The sequence below is a fragment of the Octodon degus genome, unplaced genomic scaffold (assembly GCF_000260255.1).
Source record: "Octodon degus isolate 3935 unplaced genomic scaffold, OctDeg1.0 scaffold00091, whole genome shotgun sequence".
Lineage (NCBI taxonomy): Eukaryota > Metazoa > Chordata > Mammalia > Rodentia > Octodontidae > Octodon > Octodon degus.
This window is the reverse complement of record NW_004524667.1, coordinates 10,988,783-11,010,616: the sequence shown is the minus strand read 5'-3', so window position 1 is coordinate 11,010,616 and position 21,834 is coordinate 10,988,783. Positions and strand designations below refer to the sequence as shown.

Sequence of the window (21,834 nt, the reverse complement as noted above, 5' to 3'; positions counted from 1 at the left end):
TTTTCTTCCTACTAATTTCAAATAAAAGTTTTCTAAAACCAGAGTTGGTCATTATGAAGATTTTATGTTTCCTTGATATTGGGGAAATTAAATAGATGAAACTGATCCTAAAGAAATTGGAAATTGTTTTTAAATTAAGGCCTGAAGCCAGGTGCAGTGGTACGTGTCTGTAGTCTCAGCACTTCGGGTTATAAGAATTCAGGGACAACATAGTTAGTTCAAAGCCAGCCTGAACTACATAGCAAGACCCAGCCCCAAAACAATAAAATATAAAATAATACCTGGGGCTTTAATAGAGATGTAAAGAGCCTGGAACTCTCAAGTGAACAAATTGAGGTTTAATTCTAGCTCTAATTTGTCCAACCAGGTTAAAGAACTTTGAGTAAAACAATAATCTCCTTGAAGCTCTGTAAAATGTGAAAAATAAACAGAAATAATCTAATTAGGAACACTTAGTCCACTGCCTGGCATTATAAAAACCCATTGTTTTCCAATTTACTTGGAGTTTAACGTGTTTATAATGGAGCCCTAATTTGTATCTCTCACACCAAGCTGCTTGAACCACCATTGGTACACACATGGCTATCCCATCAAACAGCTTTTTAATAACTTTATTAGTAAAAAGTCCAATAAACATGATTAAATCCACTCACACCACCAGTGGCACAAGTCGTCCAGTGGGACAGTCAGTAGTGAACATCAGCAGTCCAAACCTGTGGGGCTGTGCTGAGAACTGCAGAGTTCTTCTCACCTACATGCTTCTCTCAAGGGCTTTCTCCTACCTTCTGTATTACTAATCACTCAGTAATTGTATCCACTTGGTTCAGCAACACACCTACAGCCCCTGGGAAAGACCCAGAAGGTAGCAGATTCTCCCATTATATTGATTGCCAGAATGAACTGGGTACCCCATGGATCAGACACGGGGTCCATGGTGACAGAGGTAGATAAGACAAGACCCTGGCTACTGTAGAGAGCAGAGACCATGTGAGAAAGTGACAGTTCAATAATAAATGACAATAAAATGTGAAAAGTAATATGACAGGAAGAGAACTAGTCACCCTGACCTCTACCAAGGAGATGCCAGGAAGAGAGCTCAGTCAGTAAGTGATATGCGTGACCCCAGCCCTAGGTCCAGGGAGATGAGCACTCGCTAGATGGTGGTTACAGTCTTCCTTATTACTTACCCCAGCCACCAAAAAAAGTGCAGCTGAGGTCTCTATAGTATTGTCTCAACATTGTCATATTTGCTATCCAACTACAGTACAACTGATTTCTCAGCTATAACATAGGAACAACAAAATTACTTAACCTGCCCACCTCATGAGGCCAATTTGGAACACTTCTTTGCTCCTTATGAAGTAGACACTATTTGAAAAGTAAATGTCAAGATCATGTCTTTCTGATAAAGGAGAATTCTCCATGGGACAGGTCTGAACAGATGGGTCATACAAGGTTTATTTAAACAAGTTTGGGAATGCTGGACTTTCTGGTATCTATTATAGTGATATTCAATGAAATAAGATTCTGCAGTTGGTTCAGAGTAACTTGATTTCTGAGAGAGTGTGGTCACGATTTGAGAAGTGCAAATTAAACCTGTAAGAGGAACTTCTGAAAGTAACTCACCTTCCCCCTTGCAATTTTTATTTTAAGAAGAAAAGGACTAGGAAAAAGCAAGTTAGAGAACCTTGTTTTGAATTTTTCCTGAAGTTTTCCATGGAAGCTTCCTTGGCCCAGATTTTACTTTTGCTTCCTAACTGCTTTGACAAGGAGCCCACTCTTCCTTGTCTGAATTGAGTTCCAGAACAGATAGGGGTCAGATTGCCATTAGCTCCCAGTGCTCTTATGGTGACCTATTTCAACCCAGACTGTTGTCCTTTAAGGAAAGTGAGTGGTGTAGGGTGTTTGTAAAAGCATTTTTAACAGAGTTCAAGACTGAAATTCATTTTCTAAGTAGAAGTTCAGCAATGGCTCCATCTAAACATAATGCTGCTACTTTTAGTTTATGCCTTTTGGAACTGCTGTTCATGCCTTAGTTACTGCAGCCATATTTGCTATATTTTTGATCATTGCTTCTGGCAATATATTTTGGTAATGCGGCAGGCAGTATTAACATGGAAACATAATGCTTGGAATATTTTTCTGTTTCATTTCCAGGGCCCCAATTCAGTCATGATTGTCCTTGTCATGCTGTTGAATATCGGATTGGCCATTCTTTTTGTCCACTTTCTAACTTGATTGGAATTAGGAAAGGTAAGAATAGCCTTAATTTCTATACAAAATTACATTAAAAACATTCTGTTCTCATAATCAAATTTATAATTGTTTGAACAATGACATATTGTCCTTCACTTTAATTTTGGCTGTGCCTGAATGTGATTCAACGTAGTTACTTAATGCTGTAACTGTTTTGACCCTTCAGTGAAGTCAATGACAACTAGTGGTGTTAGCCCACAGTTCCCTGCCGTGCTGTCGTCAGCCCTTTAAATGGCACGCCCCAGTCAGACTCAGACACAGGCAAGGAGGCTTGGAATTAGCATGGGATCGCGAGAGAGATGAAACTTGGAAAATGCAGCCCGAGGACCTGTTCAGATCCCTGGGGAATGCTTATGGCTTTGGGGTTCTCTGGGAGCTGAAGCACGCAGCCATGTTGGAGAGCAAAACTTATTAATAATTCTTTTTTAAAATCTGCTGAAGCAGCCCCATCCGGCGAAGTTCTTGGCATTGGCTACTCCATCTGTCCTAGCAGAGTGTGACTAAACTGGAAATGTATGGAGCTGCATTTTTTTTTTTTTTTTTGATGGAAGTCAACAGCTGTCTTACTATTTTACCATCTGACGTTTTTAGTAGGGAGCTGGGGAAACGACTGCCCGAGGAATGCAGTCAGAGGATTGTGTTGCCGTGGGCGTGGCTCCAACACTCACTCCTATCTTATTAGAAGAAATAGGTAGCAGCATCACTCACCAGTCTTATGCCATGACCTGCTGCTTTAACATTTCCTGGAATGTTCTGGGAGAGAATGTTTCGTTTGCTTGTGCACGACTCTGCTAATTTTCGCTGTTTATTTAAATATGATGTATAGTCATCTACCACCTGCAATCCTGGCTGGACAAAACAGACATCTTGTATCTCAAGGAAAAGAAACAACAAAGTGCTAGTGAAGATGTGTTTATTTTGATAGCAATACATTATTTTTCATGTCATTTATTCTTCCTAAACCTAGAAAGGCCTATCTATCTTTAAAATATAGGGTTCTGGAGGCATTATGCCTTCCTAAAAAATAACTTATTTTAAATATTTTTAACATTACTGAGATGAATTGTTTATGCACTTTTAAGAGGTGCTAAATTTTAAAAGCTGAAAGACAACAGACTTCTAAGAGGTACAGTCGAAATGTCGCATGGACTGTGGTAATCAGTGTTCAAAGGATTCAGTTTCACTGCTGACGTACTTTACAACCAAATAAAATCTTGTCAGTGGCTATGTTAATTCCCATGAAAGTTAAGCAAGATGCTATTAATAACTGCTCATCTCTTTTTCCCCCCCAAGTTAAGTTTTTGTTGAATACATTCAGGTAGAGCATAAAGCTTTGTTAAATCACTGCCTCTCAATTTTTTTGCCTTTTGTGTTTTTCAAAGTCCTTTTGTAATTTCATTTCAAAATTTAAAGGCATAGACAGTTTTATTTTAAATATTTGTCTTGTGCAATCCTTTGTTATTCTGACATACTCTGATTTTTTGTCATTGTTGTTGTTTTATAATTTATCCTTTACTACTCAGAAGCATGCTTACTTAGAGAAACTATGTGGTCTTTACAAAAATAATTATTTAAAAAGAAATCAGGGGAGGAAAGGTATGTGCTAAATCTCTTTAAGCATTACCTATGGAAGGGGAGCTCTGCCTAAATATTTTCATGATTTGCATGGGTTTACTCCGATTCTTTTTTACCCTTTAGCTACCTTTTCAATGCAGAAGAGATAGTTCCCCTAATCCCCACGTTAGCACAGGTGTGGACCGCATGCTTTGTCACCTGTAGGGCAGTAACCCAGTGGTGTCTTTTGCAGAAGTACACTATGTTGAGAATCCTGGGTGTGACCAATATGGAAAAAAGAAGAAGGCAGAAAGAGAGCAAATGAAAAATTACAACTTGTATATTTATTTTTTACATTTTGCTTTAACTTTTAAATTTAGGAAGCACATTTTTACCCAAGAACAAACATTTAAGTTCCTGTAAAAGCCTAAGAACTTTCACTGCTCCTTCCTTACCCTGTAGCTCCTTAATGATGGAAAGCTGATTTTTTTAAGAAAATAAAATATGTAGTCTTATTAAGTGTTTATTTAAAATGTGTAATGTTTTGGAAATAATGGGTAACAGATAATTAAAAGATATGTTTATAAAATAAGCATGTTGGTTCCATTTATAAATATATGTATGATTTATAAGCTTTTTTAAAACAAAGCTCAAATTGTTGGTATTTTTCTAAAATGTGCACAGCTGTATTTTACATGAAGGCTCTTTCTAATGGGTTGTTATACTGTACTCTACATTTTGGACAGCACATGAAGTCTGCCAATGTACTTAATAAAACATGACTTTGTTTATTTAAAATTTATTGCTGTGAAAAAAAAGAACTCCCTAATCTGTGAGTTACTTTATTTATAATCTTTGAAACCAAAATGTATAATGTACAGTTTTCACAACTGTATCTGCTCTAATAAAGAAGTTGGTTATTAATAAAGTTGGAGGTGTGTTTCTTTTGTGAGTAGATTACTGTCTTGAGTTATGTGGGCTTTTTGGCAATGATGGTGTTAAAAGAGAGATCTGCTGAAAAATTAACAGTAGAAATGGGGGGAGGGGATGTCCACCAAGAAGCCACATGGCGGAAGGTAGGTGTAGTGCTCCTTTCTTTCTGCACTTCTTTTATCATGGGCCTTGCAAATAACTTTGCAAAAATCACATTCATTACTAATACCTTCATCAATTGGATTAGGGAGTTTATGCAGAGTTTTAATATTACTCCTGTTTTTAAGAAAAACTCCTTCCTGCTTGCATACTTCAGTTAATTAAAGGATTTCACCACCATGCCCCAAATAACTTAAGATGTTCCTATGGTCCGTACGGCTTCAGCACACTGCTGGAAGTCAGGCACAGCGGAAAGTTGAATCAAGTCAGTGCCACCAGCACTTCCAACCATACTATCTTTTTGAAGCCATTTGGGTGCCCACCGAGGCTGGCTGAATATGTAGGCAATATGCCCATGTGGTGGTAACAACAGAGTCGTCACCAAAACAGCCATGCCTTTCATATTCCCAAGCTCATCACTCCTGTGTAGGGCTAAGACATTGGAGACCTTCATTTAAACAATGCACAAAGTCATACCACTAGGTTTTACCAGCTCTGTCGACATAAACAGTTAATCTCAGCCAGTCCACAAGGAAGAGAGCACAGAAGAGATTTTTGAAGCAGGCGGGAAAAGCACAGGGTGCTAGAAAGATTATTGATTCCAGATTCATGTCCAAACCACATGTTGTAATGCCTGCAGCCAAAGCTAGGGTAAAGTCTATGTGGTTGGGAAATCTGGAAAATATTTTACTTGCCCTTTTAATGCAATAACTATTTCTCAAGAGTTGTGGTAAGTAGGCTCCTTAAGCAGACACACAGGACCATTTGCAGCTCTTTCCCCATGCGTTGGAAAGTTGGATAGCTTCATCTTTCCAATTTAATAGGTGGTGTAGATGTGGCATATTCTGCTGGTAAAAATAGTGGTTCATCAGACTGTGTTTGATTGTCCTAGGTTTGAGATTAACACAGCTGACATTTCCCTCTTACCCCAAAGGTGTTGAAAAGTAATTTAGTATTCTCAGATAACTTGATGAACTGGAAAAGGAGGAAAAATGCAAACAGACAATAGTAAATAGTGATGAGTGCAGTACATATGGGTGAACTTCTGGCTGTGGTCAGGACTGAGTGTGGGTTCTTCTCTAAAGTGTGCCCCTGATTTCTTCATCTATAAAATGAGTATAGCCACAACACCAACTTCCCAGGATGACTGTAAGGATGAAATGACCTTATTTATGTTGTATTCAGAAGAGTACCTGGCACATAGTAACTACTTTATAAAAGTTTTAACCAGAAAAATGTAAATTCCTTTTAGTTTCTCTAACACATTGAAAAATGTAGAGAGAGCCCAATCTAAAGGCACTTCTGCAAAGGTTGTGTCATTGGGAATGGTGTTCTTTCTTCATTGGTTTCTTTGTATATCTTTTTCACTGTGAAAAAATCAAAGGCTATATCTAGAATTTCTTTTCTAAAATCAACATTCAATTTTAAGTTGAAGAATGTAACATTTGCTTTACAAAGAACTTTCATGTTAGTGCCTCACTGGATTCTTGGAAAGTGCTTTTTCCCTCCTAGTCCAGTTAATCAAGTTATTCAAGAATACTAAATTCTGGTGAAAGTTTCTTCATAATTAAATGATTTGCCCAAGATTAGATATCCAAAAAGTGGAAATATCTATATAGCAGGCTCAGATGTGACCGAATATTGTGCATTTTCATTTACTGCATTAGCATATTCTATGTTGTCACCCACTGGCCACAAAAATGTGACAAACATCCTGAAAACTAAAAATTGCAGTGTGGGTCTAATAAACCTATTTCCATAGCTCTGTCATTAAGCTCTGAAATTCTGAGTTGATACAGCCATAGTACAGTCTAATTATATATATATATATATATATACTTTCTCTTAGTTCAATGAGAAGGAAGTTTTGAACTAATAGTGTTTAGACAAGCTATCATGTCTGCATCTTGTACTATGAATAACTACTGCAAAGATACTATTCAATGTATTAATTATTGTAACTGTCCTACTAACCTGTTTTGAAACTGTCTCATTGCTACTTCTTTCTCAATAAAATTAATATATATATGTATATCATAAAAATTAAAATTAAAAAGTAGAGTCTAATACAGTTCTGAATGCCACATATAATCTTGTTACAGGTACTAAATATTTTACTAAAGTTTAGCATCTAGGTGATATCTTAGTGTTTTCAAGTAAGAAACACAATCTCAGAATTAATGCAGAAATTGTACATTAGAGGGGCTGAGGATATAGGTCAGTGATAGAGTGCTCAGCTCATGTAGTGAGCCCTAAATTCAATCCACAGCATAATGAAAGAAAAGGGAGAAGAAAAAGGAAGAAATTGCACATTAGTGCCTAAAGGTTTAGATCAATTCTGTGGTGGTGCTCTTCTAGCACTGCATCTCAGTAGTCCATAAAACTTCTTGGGCATTGTCTTGAATCACAGGTCTGACTTAGATGAACTTTCAGTAGAATTAACAAAGCTGAAGCCTGAGATCTGTTCAGTTGATGTTCACTTGGTAAAGACTATATCAGTCCTTTAAAAGAATGGATGCAGAGATGAATTTGGTGGGAGGAAATCAGTGTGGATCTGAAGATCTTGCCTTGCTCCCTTCCTCATGCCAGGAAGACCTGATGACAGCATATTGAACTCATGATGCCACTTGCTCAAGGGCAAGCAGTGGAGGCTTCTGCCTTAGAGCACATGTCACATCCTTGCCATTCATGTCACATATTGAGACAAGAATCTGATAAGTATCATTACCTGTGCAGTAAAAGCAAATGTAAGAAGCCAGAAGCCAGCTAACTTTCTCATACCCTGGACACATTTGGCAACAACATTCAATCAGAACAAGCACTGAAAGGTCACATGGCTATTTCTTAAGTTGATAAAGGCCAAGAAGATGATCAGACCTGTCTACCACTACTGCAGAGCTAACACATGGTAGGATCCATAACCTAAGAACTAGAGATGGCTTTTAAAAGTAGTTTTAAAGCAGGTCACTGGGCCAAATAAAAGAGTAAACAGAGGTTAGGAAGGATCAAATTCATGTATTATTGAAAAGTATAAACAAATATGACTTGTGGATTGCTCTTCACTGAAAGTAGGCAAGAATTTGCAAAGTAATCTCACATAAGAAAGCCCTAAGCAGTGCAATATGTCTGTTCAAAATAAGTCTTGATGTTATCTGTGTCTAATTTTGTGCCTGTGATGTGAAGAATTCAGTGTAATTTTTCATTTCTGTGTCAACTTTCCTATTCCCTGGTATTACTTTATGGCTTAGTTTTCTTCCAATAGAATTTCTATGCAGAGAAAATATCTTTGCATGTTTTCTAATAATGTGTAAATTTTTTTCTTCACAAAATGTATCAGTAATCTAAAAAAAAAAAAAAAAATCCTACCAGACTACATTTTTGGGACTTCCATTGGTTCACTCAAGCCATTAATGGGTTACCTATTTTGGGTCTGACATTCTAAGAAGTGCATAGGTTATAAAGGAAGTGCTCTAAACCTTTGGCTCCCCTGCGCAAACACTGAGGAATGTTAATACTTACGTGCTGAAACATCACTTCATGCAAATGTCCCTGCAAAACGTAGCTCTGCGTTACACCTAACCCATAGTTCCTTATCCATCTCCCTACACCAGTAATATGCTTCCTCATGCAATTCACTGGTGTAATTTGGTCAGCAAATTGAGAATATTAGATTGAGTGAAATGTAAGAAATTCCTCAATTCAAGCATACCACTATTCACTTTCTCTGATACCATTTTTTATAGCCTCCTTTTTAAGTCTCACCCACATTCACTGGGTTGGCCAGCACCAACCATCTTGTGTTCATTTTGGGATGTGAAGGATTATTTTGTTGTCTAGCATGGAAATACTACATGGGAACAGTAATAATCTGCCACATAATTTTTCATAGAAATCAAAACCAATAATTGTAGTAAATTCTAACATATGATAGACTCCACCTATTGTTACAATGAAGACTCTTACCTTCTTTAGCAGTTGTTATTTATTCTGTCATCAAACATTACCTATTCAGGTGATGCTTCTTTCAATTCATGGAAATGCAATTCTACAAATATGGTTATTAAGCATCGGATCCTGCCTTAATGAATGTACTTTGCATAGAGAATGAGTAGTAGTTTGCACAAGTAAATGGGTTCATTCCTAAAAGCTAATGACAGACAATGAAAATTTGAAGCTCCTACTAGTCATCTGAAGATACATGTAATGATGCATCTCATAAAAAGTTTAAGAATATTCACTAATATAGAACATTCATCATATTTGCTAAGTACAGCTATTCATTACTGTCTATTGCAAGAGCCACATCATAAGAAGATACAACTAAGGGTATATAAAAAACAAGCTTGGCGGGGACTTACCATAATTATACTCTTGGTTGTAGAAATAAATACTTGATGTAAGGATCTCAGTATTGTCACTGAGAAAAAGAACTGTATTAATAGATCTGCCCTTTGTGTTTTAATTCCTGTGGTCATGAATACAGACAAATGGCTCTGGTTTAAAGATGGCATGAACAATACACAAGAGAGAAAATGCACAGGGTCAGTGAACATAAAAAGAGCTCAGTCTGTCTGGTAGCCAGGGAAATGCAAACTTAAGTTACAATGAGATTATTGAACCATGGTGCTTTTCACATTAAAGGAGATATGCTCTAAAATTCAGATCTTTACATTCCACCTCTGGGAAGGCTTCCATGCTCCGGGGCTGAGCAGTGCTCCTGCTTAGTGGCTGCTGACCATCTTGCCCCATCCTTAGCATACTAACCTATAATGCAGTCATGTTAGTGTCTTTCCACCCCAAGGCTGGGAGCTTCTTGAAAATTGAGATGTAGTCCCCTCATTGTCCCCAGAAGTGACCCACATAAAGTGGTGAATCAGTGTTCATTAGCTGAAGACTATACTAATAAGATATAAATAAGCTCACCTTGTAAAGCACGCACTAATGTAAGATTGCCATTTCTCATGAAATCCTGAGGATATGATCCCCTAGTTTTTTTATCTTTCATTGTTGTTGGGGAAAATGTTGACTTTTGTGGAAGACTGAGACATTTTGAGTATATGAAGGAATACTAGTATTTTTTTTCTGTTTTTCCTTTTTTAAAGAGACTAAAAATAAAAGGGGATACAAATGAAGGACCATTTTGTATCTGTATATACAAAAGAGTTAGGATCGATATACAGCTTCTTTTTCTTAGTTCAGTGAGAAGAAAGATTTGTACTAATAGTGTTTGGACAGGATATCATGTCTGCATCTTGTACTATGAATAACCACTACAAAGACAATAATATGCAATGTATTAGTTATTGAAACTGTCCTACTAATTGGTTTTGAAGCTGTCTCATTGCTATTTGTTTTTCAATAAAATTAATTTTAAAAATAAAAAATAAATTTAAAAAATAAAAAGACAAAATAATTTTTAAAATCATAAACAATATAGAATTTCACTAAACAAGATGATAGAAATTCAACAATGGTTGTTATATTGCATATCACTGTCTTCAAATTAGTTGTTCAGATTACCAGATATAAGTATGCAAAACTGGTCAAAAAATAACATTAAAAAGAACAAATTAAAGCATTAATTGTTCCGTTCAATAGGCCAGTAGAAATCAGTAGTGCAGTTATCCCTGCTATCCTATATACATGCATTTATTTTTCCCCTTCTTTTTTTTTCTCCTTTCTCTCATCCTAGTTGATAAATAATGTTTAGATGCTACTCATTATAGCTTAAGACTTGACATGGTGGCACACCTGTAATCCTAGTGCTTGGAAGGCTGAAAATAGGAGGATCACTACAAGTCCAGTCTGCATAGTGAGACCCTGTAGACCTTGTCCTAAATACAGAAAAAAACGAACCAAAAAACCCCTATGGCTTAGTGCTTTGTGACCAAGCAACTGGAATGTATGTCCAAGAAAGCAGATCATTAACCTTTGCTATTAATTTCTTTGTAGCTTGAAAACCCTGGCCATGTTTAAGGTTGGTGGGTGGCAGAATGGATACTAAGTGCTTATTTCAGATATGAGACAATCTAATTCTCACCTCAGAGTGGTACATGGGAAGTAAAGAGAATGGACAGAATAGAGCAACATTGAAGAGAAGGAATTAAACTAGAGGCATCGCTGGTTTGGTGTAGAAAGCAGGGGAAAAGAAGGGCCCAGCAATCCAGGTCTCTTGCTGCGGCAGCGGGTGTACATTGGCAATGATCGCCACAACCTATTTTCAAGTTTTTTTACATTTTTTGAATGCCTTGTTGAAAAAAAAATAATAACTATTTGTGGTTAACTGCACTCATTCAGGCCACAGAGGTTGCCACAGAGGTGTTTAAGATTATAATTTATTATTAAGTCTGAAGTCAGTGAATATTATATCCATTATTCTCACTTTTCTAGTTTATAATGAGTTGATGCTTAAGCTAAGTGGGTATCTGTGAATGTGTAAGTTATCTGTTGCCAGACTATGAAGGCTCAAAAAATTTTTCATTGCAGGAAGGAGCCTGAGCCTTGCCTGCTTCTGGAGCTATGGGCATGCAGGGACTGCTGCTGCTAACCCCACTGCCAGCCTTTCCCACACGGGCGCAGCAAGCCTCTGCCTGCTACCTGCAGGCGCAGCTTGCTGTGCCAGGAAAGGTGCGTAGGAACGTTCCGTGCAACTCAGAGGCAGACTGAAAGCAACAACAAAGTTCAGCCTTGGAATCTACTAATAGTTTTAGTTATTATCCAGTTGGGGAGATCTGCTTGTTTACTGAGGGGATTAATATTTCTGTAGGCCATAGGAAACCAAATAGGTAAGATCATCTTTTCTCATCCTTGCAGTTCTCTTATCTCCTAGGAAACGGTGACTACCTACCTACTCACCCACAAAGATGTGTGTTGATCTACAGCTAAATGAGAAATCAACCAAAATTCTCTAAGATGCCAAAATCTCAGCAACTTAATAATCTCCCATGAGGCTACAGAACAGTTAACAGGCAAGCCTGTTCTTCTTTGCCACATAATTTGCTTTTCCACACTTTCTAAATCTGAGGGCATGACCAGCAGATCTTATTCTGCCCAGTGAAACCCAATTGGGTTTTCCAGAAAATTTTTTCTTACCTAATAAAAAGGAAAGATATCAGGGAATTCCAAGCAGTCCTCTTTTTTCTTAATTTCTGTCTTGAATATAGACTTATTTGATGCCTTGTGCTGTAATAGCAATCTTTTTTCTCTTTTATTGGTACATGTTTGTAGTACAAAATAACTGCGTTCATCAGAGGAAGCTGGTACATGTACACGATATTTCTTAATTCTTTTTTAAACCCCTCCCTTAACCTCCTGTCCTCCTCCCTCTATCTCGTGGACCCCTTCATTCCCTTTTAAAAATATCACTTCCTCCCTTCTCTGTCTTGGTTTATAGTGGCAATCTTGCAGCCCTGAGGCAGTGAGACCCAAATCCCAAGATTGAGGATGCAGAAATTTGGAAACAGCCTGGATCCTTAATGACACTGTTGCACCTTTAATTTTAAATCAATAATAATAAATTCCATTATAGTCTAATCCCCTTTATAAAAATCTGAGCTCCTATTAAAATAATAAGAAAACCATTTCCACGAACTTTTTGGTAAAACTGACTTATTGTTGTGCTTAAAAAAACTGGTCTTGCAAGCACCGCAGAACCTGAGCAGCTCCAGCACAAGCTCTTGACTCCTCTCTGAGCAGCGTAACTAGCACTCTTCACCCCCCGCAAGCCCAGCCTCTGCTGTTGAACGGCACTAATGGCACTGCATCTGGTCACTGCCAGGCACTGAGTGCTGACTTCTGGGTAGGCCTGTTGTAAAGGCCTTGGGAGGCTTCCCTCATTTATTCTTTGCAAGAAATAACTCAAATAATCATTGTCATCCCAGATTTCCCAAATGAAGCAACAAATCCACCTCCATGGCATGACCCATGTGTCCAATGGCACTTACACAGCTAGTAGTAATAGGGCTAGAATTTAAAACCAATTCTATTTTTGAAGCCTGTCTCATAGGGTTTATGAGAACTGACTTCCCGGTTTCTTTTAACAGCATTATCAGCCACCATTCCCTCAGCTCAGGGATTGAAACAGGATTTCTCTCTGTCCCAGCCATTGTTACCTCCCACACATCCGGCCTCCAGTGTGTCTCCAGTGATTGTTCATCCTTTTCCATTGCCACCATTCTGATTCATCCCTGGCACCACCAGTTGGGGGGGTCACAGCTGGCCCAACCAGCCTCCTGTCCCCTATGTGCCCTTCTGCCACTGCTTCCAGGACTTGCCAGAACACAAAGCGTGGTCTTTCTAAAACTGAGCTCTGAGCCTGTCATCTCCCACTCAAAGATGCATATCAGCACCATTGCTTCCCTAGAAATTAGAAGAAATAAGGTAAGAGACCCATGTACTTGTAGGATCAGATCTGGCTCTTTCTGATACAAGGTTCTCCACGTCTAAGGAACCATGTCATCCCAACACAGGTGCCAGTCCCTTGCTGAGTCTTGGCTTTTCACTTGGCCATGCGAACTCAGGCAGGGCAGCACAGAGAGCAGGCCCTGGTCAGGCACTGAGAAAGAAATTAGGTGCTGAGTCTATTCTCTTCCTGGAGTCCCAAGAGCTGCTCAGCAAAAAGGAGGGCCTCATTGAATAGATCACCCAGATTTTCCAGCTTCATACAACACAAGCTAAAACAGCACTTCCAGTGGGGACTCTCAGCTTTACAAATAATCATGTAACATTTATAAAAAGGACTGATGAGTGAACTGGTTCCTTACATAATCCAAACTCAAGAAAGTGAATCCCAGGGGAGCCACCTCTCCTGCGGGGACTGGCAGAAGCTGGGCTCTCCATTCCACACATCCCCAATCCTTTCAGACACGCTTGCCCTATAATGCCCTGTTTACCTGAGTCTGTTTCATTCTGTCCTAACCTGAAGGGCATGTCCATGGCTTTCACTATAGTAACCATTTTATTCTATCAAGTGACTCTCATAACATCACACTGTACACTTTTAATATAAAATTTATTTTTAAGTAGCATACCTTAGGGTGAAAATTACTTCAAGGAAATATTCTCATATTTATACTAAGCACAATATTTTTATAGCTACCAAAAGTGGGAACCGGTTTGATAGACTGAGGCTGCTGAAGGACTGATGTGCCCTCCTTTCACTCTGAATCTCCTTCCTTCCCAGCACTGAGCCTCAGCCTAGCAGTGCCCCCATGCTCCTTTCCCACACCCTCCTCAATGCAGCCCTGACAGGACCTCAGCTGACCAGGGGGATCTTGGGCACTAAGAGCCTTCAGAGGTGGCTCATGTGGAAGAGGTGCAGGCCTGGGCCTGTCACTCTTGCGGTGTGGGGGCAGTGGGGTGCCTCTGAAGCAGAAAGGGTCTCTCTATAGCAGGTCCATCCTGGGGGTTGCTAGCTGGCCCTACAGCCAGGTTATAAGATGCTCATTCCTAAGAAACATCCTAGGCAGCTCACTAGCACCACCACCGGCACACCCCCATCTGCGACGTCCACCACTCCAGAAAGCCGCTCCCTCCCCAGACCTCAGCCTGCTCTGCGCCCTGGCAACCCTTCAGGCTGGTGCTCCAACCTCCCTGTAGAGCACCTGCATTTCTAGGGCCTCTCCTAATGGTGGGTGAGAATATATGGTCTAGGCCACAGTTCATTCTTGGGGCAGCTTGTGCATACATGCACGTGCACACACACACATGCACACGCGCACACACACACACACACACACAATTCTAACCCTTTCAACCCCAAATAGCTCAATGTCAACTGGAGATAGCCAGCCAAGCATGGTGGCCCACACCTGTAATCCCATACTCTACAAGGCTAAAGCAAGAAAGTTCCAACTTGGAACCCAGCCTAGGCAATAACTTAATGAGATCCTATCTCAAAATTTTAAAAAAGGGGGGGATGAGGGTGTAGATTGGTGCAAAGGTCCTGGGTTCTATTGTCTTCCTCCTGAGAGAGACTTAAACTGATGTCAAGACAGAGAAGATACCACTCTGGGTTGGCTGTGCAGAAGGCACACCTACAATGGGAGGCCTCAATGCCCCACTGGCCCTTCACATACATTGCTCCCAGTCTTTGCAACATTCCTTCTTTTATGTTCAAAATGCCTAAAGGTCACATAGCTAAAAGCAGTGCAACAAGCCTTGAAGCCCAAGTATACCTCTTGCCAATTCTAGGTCTACAGTGCTGCCTTTCTGCCTCTAGAACAAAGCCACTTTCCAACCACATCTACATGATATCTCTCAAGCCACATGGGTCTACATGCTGCACCCAAGCCTGGTGGTCACCATCTGCCTTTGTTTCCCATCACTTGTGCTGAGAACATTCTCGTCTCACAGATCTGAGTTCAAGCAGCACTTCCTGTGTCAAGGACCTCTGATCTGTCATTTAGAATTAGTAGCTTCTCTGTTATGGCTTGTGTCTAGATGTCCCCCTGAAGCCTCGTGTAGTCATAGTTGGGGCATTTTCAGATGTGGGATCTAGAGTATGTGATTGATTCATGGTGTGGTACTAGGATTAAAAGTGTGTGATTACTAAATCCACTGATTAGTTTGGCACTGCACTCTTCCCAGGAGCCTGGATACAGCATAAGGGCCAAAAGGGGGCTTGTCTATTCCCTTGCTTCACTACTTTCTGCCAGCCATGAACTGTTTCTCTTATGAAATGCCCCTCTGCCATGCCACCCTGCCTTGCAGCCAGCCAATATTGGACTGAAACTCCTATGAACTGTGAGCTAAATAAACCCTTCCTCCTTTAACTTGGGGCATCAGGTATTTTGTCTCAGCAGTGAGAGAAAAGTCACTAAGACAACATCCTATGTGAAATGACACTTTCTTCCTGCTTCATGTAAGCTCTTATATCACCCTCTTTTTACCATGTCTAGTTATTCACACCTCTCCTTTTTAATAGACTGCAAACTCCCTGGGGAAAAAATAGAAGGGTATAATCTCACTTATCATTATCTTTATAGCGCCCAGCGTAAGGGTTTTTTATTTTTAAAGATAGTAATAAGTACTCAAACTGCATCTGTTGAATTGAATTTCTTCAAAAACTATAGTTCTTGGGTTTCAGAAAACCTCTTTAAAGCTCAGATTCCATTTCCTTAAGAACTCACCTGAGGCAGGAGGATTGCGATTTCCAGACCAACCTGGGCTACAAAGTGAGTTCAAGTCTAGCCTGAGCTGCACAGTAAGACCCTGTCTCAAAAAGACCAAAAAAGAAGAAGCAATTCCCTCATTGTTTTGTGGAGAGTCACCTGGGTCAGATGTCTTTCTGTGTTTTCATATCCAGTGGCTATCGTTTTTTGCCTATTAGTGATTTGTGCCCACTCCCGCCTGGTGAGTGGACAGATAAAGCTGTGGAGGATTCTAGCACCTGAGAAGATGGCTCTGAGATGAACTCTACCCTGGCAAGCACAAGGGCCTGAGTTCAATCCCTGGTTCCGCCAAAAAGAAAAGAAAAGATGAACTCTATGAAGCAATCAGAACCAACAAAGCAACCAACAAACCTGTACCACTTGCCAGAGCCTCAGGGAGGGAGGTGCCTTTCAAGGCCGCCAGGGTGACCAGGTGAAACTAACCTAGGCGACAGACCTCCAGCTCCTTTCTTTTTCCACTGGATTCTCCTCCCTTCCCAAGTGCCAGGGAGAGAAGATCCTGTTTGTTCTCCCTAGAAATCCTGGAAAGTCATGGCTTGATGTACACTTAAGGCCCCAAAAATGAACTCAGCAATTAGGATGTGGCCAAACTACAGCCTCCTCTGAAGAAGGTAAATTAAGGGGATCAATTTGAATTTGCTTTTTTCTTAGAAAAACACTATGCTAGGTCTTTAGCAAACATGAAAATAAGTTTAAATGCCCTGTCCTCAGACAGCTTACACTCTAGTGGAAAAAAAAAAAAAAACAAGACAGCTGCTCAGGGACTCCCTGGCTCCTCATGGTTTCCGGAACCTGCCATGACAATGAAGTAGCTAGGCCCTTTATCTTCCTGTTGAGACACTAGGTCACAGGAAAGGAAAAGCAACAGCCAAAACCTGGCTGGTTTACCATCATAACAACCCCACTGGCCAGACTGTGCCTTAGGTAGAACCTCTTGAATGACATATGCAATTGCACTGTCATTAGCCACCAGCTTTGACAGCTCAGCTCAGTGTGTTTCCGACTTGCAAAGGACAGACTTGGAGTCACAGCTGCACTGAGGAAAAGCTGCACTCGGTGTTGACTTGTTTGCAGGCACTTGCTGGCAGATGAAGGGAAGCAGGCCACTTATCTGCATTTCCCATTCTGTCAGGCAGCATTTCCTCCTTGCAAGGCATCCGCTGGTTCCACCAACATTCTTACTAAAAGAACCAATAGGAAAGCAAATCCTTTTGTGTTCACAGGAGCTGACGAGCTCCTCGGTGTCAGGAGGAGCCTCCACATGTAGTCAGTGGGAAAAGGCAGTGCTAGGAACCAGGACTTCTGGGTTCCTCCCCACAAGCAACAGGCAGGCTCAACACAAATTTGCCAAAGAGCATGGGGATGGTGAGCAGGAGTGATGAAGTGGGGAGAGGAGCATGCAGTTGGACCCACTAATATTTTATTAATAATAAAGGAAACTGCAATTTAAAAATTCAAACAGAATTGAATTGGACTTTGAGGAAAAAAATATTTAACCCTCTTTAAAGCTGTTTGAAAAGTTTGAACTTGACCCAAGGTGATGAAAATCATGGAAGATGCTTAAGAACCATATTTAAGTCCCTAGCAAATCCATCATCTTTGTGAACCACACTCATCACACTCCCACTGTCCCAAAGCTCTTGTCCTAAGTACCTTCTTGTCATTTGTGTTGCCCAAATGTAATCAGTCACCAGCTCCTGCAGATTCCACTTTCTGAAATATTATTTTTCCAATAATGAAGATCAACCCCAGGGCCTATTCTCCAAAATATTCTCTAAATCTACCTCCCTGCTTTATGTCCTTGATTTCTGGCTGAGTTGAGTCTGTCATAACATTCATCTGAGGTAGAGCAAAAGCCTCCATGACAAGGTCTGCCACCGTGATTTTCACTACCAGATTTGAGTTCCTGTTCTCTAGCATGATGATTCTCAGGAAGCCAACTGCATGGTCATGACTTCAAATCCATCGTGCTTCCCCGTGGTTTCCAAGACTTTCTTCACATGGACTCCATCCACCTGTATTGCCACCCTTTCCCTACCACATGTGTCCACCTGACAAACTTGACCTTCTACCTCAGTGTTTGAATTAATCATTATGTTTCCAGAGAAATTTTTTTTGGTGTCCTCAAGCTGAATTAAGCAACCCTCCTATTGCTGCAGCACACAGTAAATTATTGGTTTTCTTCCTTTTATTGTTTCTCCCCCACTGTCCATTTATTGGAAATAGAAACCCCCTTTGTATCCTATGCTTGAGCAGGGCACAAAGCAGTTGCTCAATTAAAATTCTCTGAATTAATTAATTAATTGAATGAACAAATCTCTGCTGAAGGAAAATAAATTAAAACTAAGGGAAGACATAGTTTATACAAATGTAATTATTTTAAAATTTTTGTTTATAAAAACTGATTTTTTTAAATTCTACTCAACATCATACCACATATTAAAACTAACTCAAAGGGTTGGGGCCAGGGAGATGGCTCAGTAGAATAAGTGCTTCTCCAGCAAGCGCAAGGGTCTGAGTTCAATCCCTGGTTAAAAAAAAATAATATAGATAGATAGATAGATAGATATAGATATAGATATATATAGATAGAGATATATCAGAGGGTCAGTCAAATAGCTCAGTGGATTAAAGCACCTGCAAGCAGGTACAGGAGCCAGGGGTTCAATCCCTGGGCCTGCTGTGCCAGCCCTGCCCCTGGGGTGTGCTGAGATGGCGATTGAAACTGAGCATGGTGGTGCATACCTGTAACCCCAGCTCTTGGGAGGCTGTACACAGGAGAATAACTATGAGTCTGATCTAGTAGTGAGATCCTGAACACCCTGTAGACCCTTCCCTAAAATACAGAAAAAGAAAACAAAACTAACTCAAAATGAAACATACACCTAAGTTTAAGAGACAGGAATATAAAATTCTTAAGAGAAAGCATGCCAATACATTTTCAAGACCTTGGGCTAGCCAGTATTTCTCAGATATATCAAATGCACAAGCAACAAAATGAAATAACTTGCACTTCATCAAAATTTTAAAAACTGTTGTTTCTCAGAGGGTTCCACTAATCAAATGAAAAGATAACTCACAGAATAGAAGAAAAATTTCCAAATCATATCTGATAAGGGACTTAATTCAGAATATGTAAAGAACACTTACAACTAAATAATAAAAAACACAAATATCCCAATTTTTTAAATAGGCAACATATTTGAATAGACTTTTTCAAAAAGATACAAATAAGCATATGAAAATATGTTTAACATCATCAGCTAATAGAGGAATGCATATCAAAACTATAGAGAGATACAATTTCACATCTATAAGATCACTCTAATTTTTAAAAGTAGAAATAATTTTTTCCAGTTGTCATTCACTCTATTTTCTGTTAGCCAAAGCACAAACTATCTAAAGGAGAAAAAGACAAGAGGAAATGAAAAGAAGGATTTTTGTCAATAAATCCTAGATGCATCAAGTTAACTATAGATTTAACATCAAGGTTCGTATTGACACAGAATTGTTTTACATTGGAAATAAGTCCTAAAGTCAAAAAAGTTAAAGAAATTAATTAGGAGAGTGGCCTGGAATTAGGGAATAGAGAAGGAAAATAAGAAGGCAACAGAGAGCTATATTGGACTCTAAACAAAGAATGTTCTGTAAAGAACAGATGGATAGTGGAAGAGCATCAGTGACAGTTCTGACTGTGCTTCGGTCCAAATGTGTACCCCAAATTCATGTTGAAATGTAAGTACCAATGTAATCCATGAAAAGATGGAGTCTCGAGGGGTGACTAGCTCACGAACACAGAGCCACCTGAGTGTGACTGACCACCTCGTAAAGAGAATGCCATGGGGCTCTTCCTCCTGCTGCCGGGTGAAGACACACCAACAAGGTGTCACTTTAAATCAGAGAGCAAGACTTTCTAGACACTGACCCTGAAAGTGCCTTCATCTTGGCCTTGCCAACCTCTGGAACCATAAGAAATAAATTCTGTTACTCTCAAATTATCCAATCCATGTATTTTGTTATACCAGCTTGAATCAACTAAGACACACAGGGATAACAGAAGGAAAGGGGAAAGGAACAAGTAGGATAAATGGCCAGAAGACCCTCAAAAATGTTCAGATTATGGACTTTTAAAATAATATTTGTTTTAAAGTTACATTTCTTCCTATTGCCCTGAGAGCCATTTTATTAAGCCATTTGCTGCATATATTCAGCTTCAGTTAATTGTGAATTGGTTATATATTTTGGCTTAATAAAATGGCTCTCAGGGGAATAGGAAGTCAGAATTGCAAGAAAACACTATATAGCAACAATGGATATAAAGGCCATGGCTGAGTGCCTCCTCATCATGCAAAATGATGATAAGGAGCTCAAGCTGGAATCCTTCTGGCCAAGGAGTCACCTGTCCTATCTGGGCAGCAGATTTATCCCCTCTGGAGAGGAAACCACCATGCGGTAGGAGCTATAACCTAATAACACTGAACACTTAATTATAAAGTCTAACATCACAGTGGCTATCAGATCATTTTCTCATCATATGTAATGGTGGCAGTACAAAACTATACAGATCAGAAAATGCTGTAGTAAAGTGAGTCAATTTTTAATTGATTAAGGCATCCCTTCATTTTTGGCTTAGGAAAAAACAAAAAAATTTCAAACAAAATAGTAATAGCCACCACTTCCACAACCACCATTGCTGTGCAACATATGTATAACATATTTTAATAACATATTTCAACAGATATGCACATACACATAAATCACCAAAAAGTCTGGAAGATCAAATAAGTAATGTTAATAATGGCTCTCAGTGGTTAGGATAACTTGAATAATTTAAATTTTTCTTAAATTGTTACTTTCTACTTGTATGTATATATATGTAATATACAGTAACCTCTCAATAAAAAGGACAAAGAAAGAAAGATAGATAAAAAATAAAGCTACATTTCTTGTTATATAGGTCTAGCTTTGTCTTGGTTTTAACTATCCAGCAGGAAAGTATAAAAACAAAATACAAAATGTAAGAATGTATGAAATGTGTTAATTATTGAAACTGCCCTGCCAATTTGATTTGAAACTGTCTCGTTGCTATTTGTTTATCAATAAAATTATGAGAAAAATTTTTAAAAACAAATAAATAAATAAAAACATTAAAAAATACAAAAAGTAAAACCATATTAATATGCTGAGCTCTAAAAGGCTCAAGTCAACAACTTCTGACATTGCCAGTCTTATGGAAAACCCACTACTATTATGGACTACTGGACTATATTGGAATATTTCACTGAATTCATGTACCTACAATATTTAAATGACAATGGAATACCCTTCCCTGACAAAACTAAACAAAAAAGTGGGAAAGAAATGAAGGACCATTTTGTATCTGTATACTCAAAATATTTAGGATAGATATACAGCTGCATTCTCCTAATTCAATGAATAGAGAGATTTGTTCTAATAGTGTTTATGGACAGGATATCATGTCTGCATCTAGTACAATGAATAACCACTAAGACAACAATATGCAATGTATTAATTATTGAAACTGTGCTAGTAATCGGTTTTAAAACCATCTCATTGCTCTTTGTTTCTCAATAAAATCATTTTAAAAATAAAATAATATTTGTTTTCACTTACCCAACCTAGCAAACAACTCAATTAACAACCAAATGGGCAGAAGACTTACGCAATTCTCAGAGGAAAAAAAAAACATTTATCAAAAGCTAATCAACACAGGAAAAGATGCTCACCATGCCTAGTCCTT

The 21,834-nt window shown here is 39.1% G+C and overlaps 1 protein-coding gene across 5 annotated transcripts in view; it reads left to right on the top strand.

The window, feature by feature from the left end:
• Positions 1-4,735, top strand: part of Jph1 (junctophilin 1) — a 77,824-nt gene extending 73,089 nt beyond the window's left edge. The window contains exons 5-6 of one of the 5 annotated variants that reach the window (XM_004637559.2): positions 2,158-2,253; positions 2,701-4,735. In XM_004637559.2, the coding sequence (XP_004637616.1) occupies positions 2,158-2,238 (81 nt within the window). In that variant the 3' untranslated portion in view covers positions 2,239-2,253; positions 2,701-4,735. Of the gene's footprint in view, positions 1-2,157; positions 2,254-2,389 lie in introns of all 5 variants that reach the window. The other 4 variants (XM_004637558.2, XM_023722367.1, XM_023722366.1 and 1 more) reach the window with 4 other exon arrangements.
• The last annotated feature ends 17,099 nt before the right edge of the window (positions 4,736-21,834 follow it).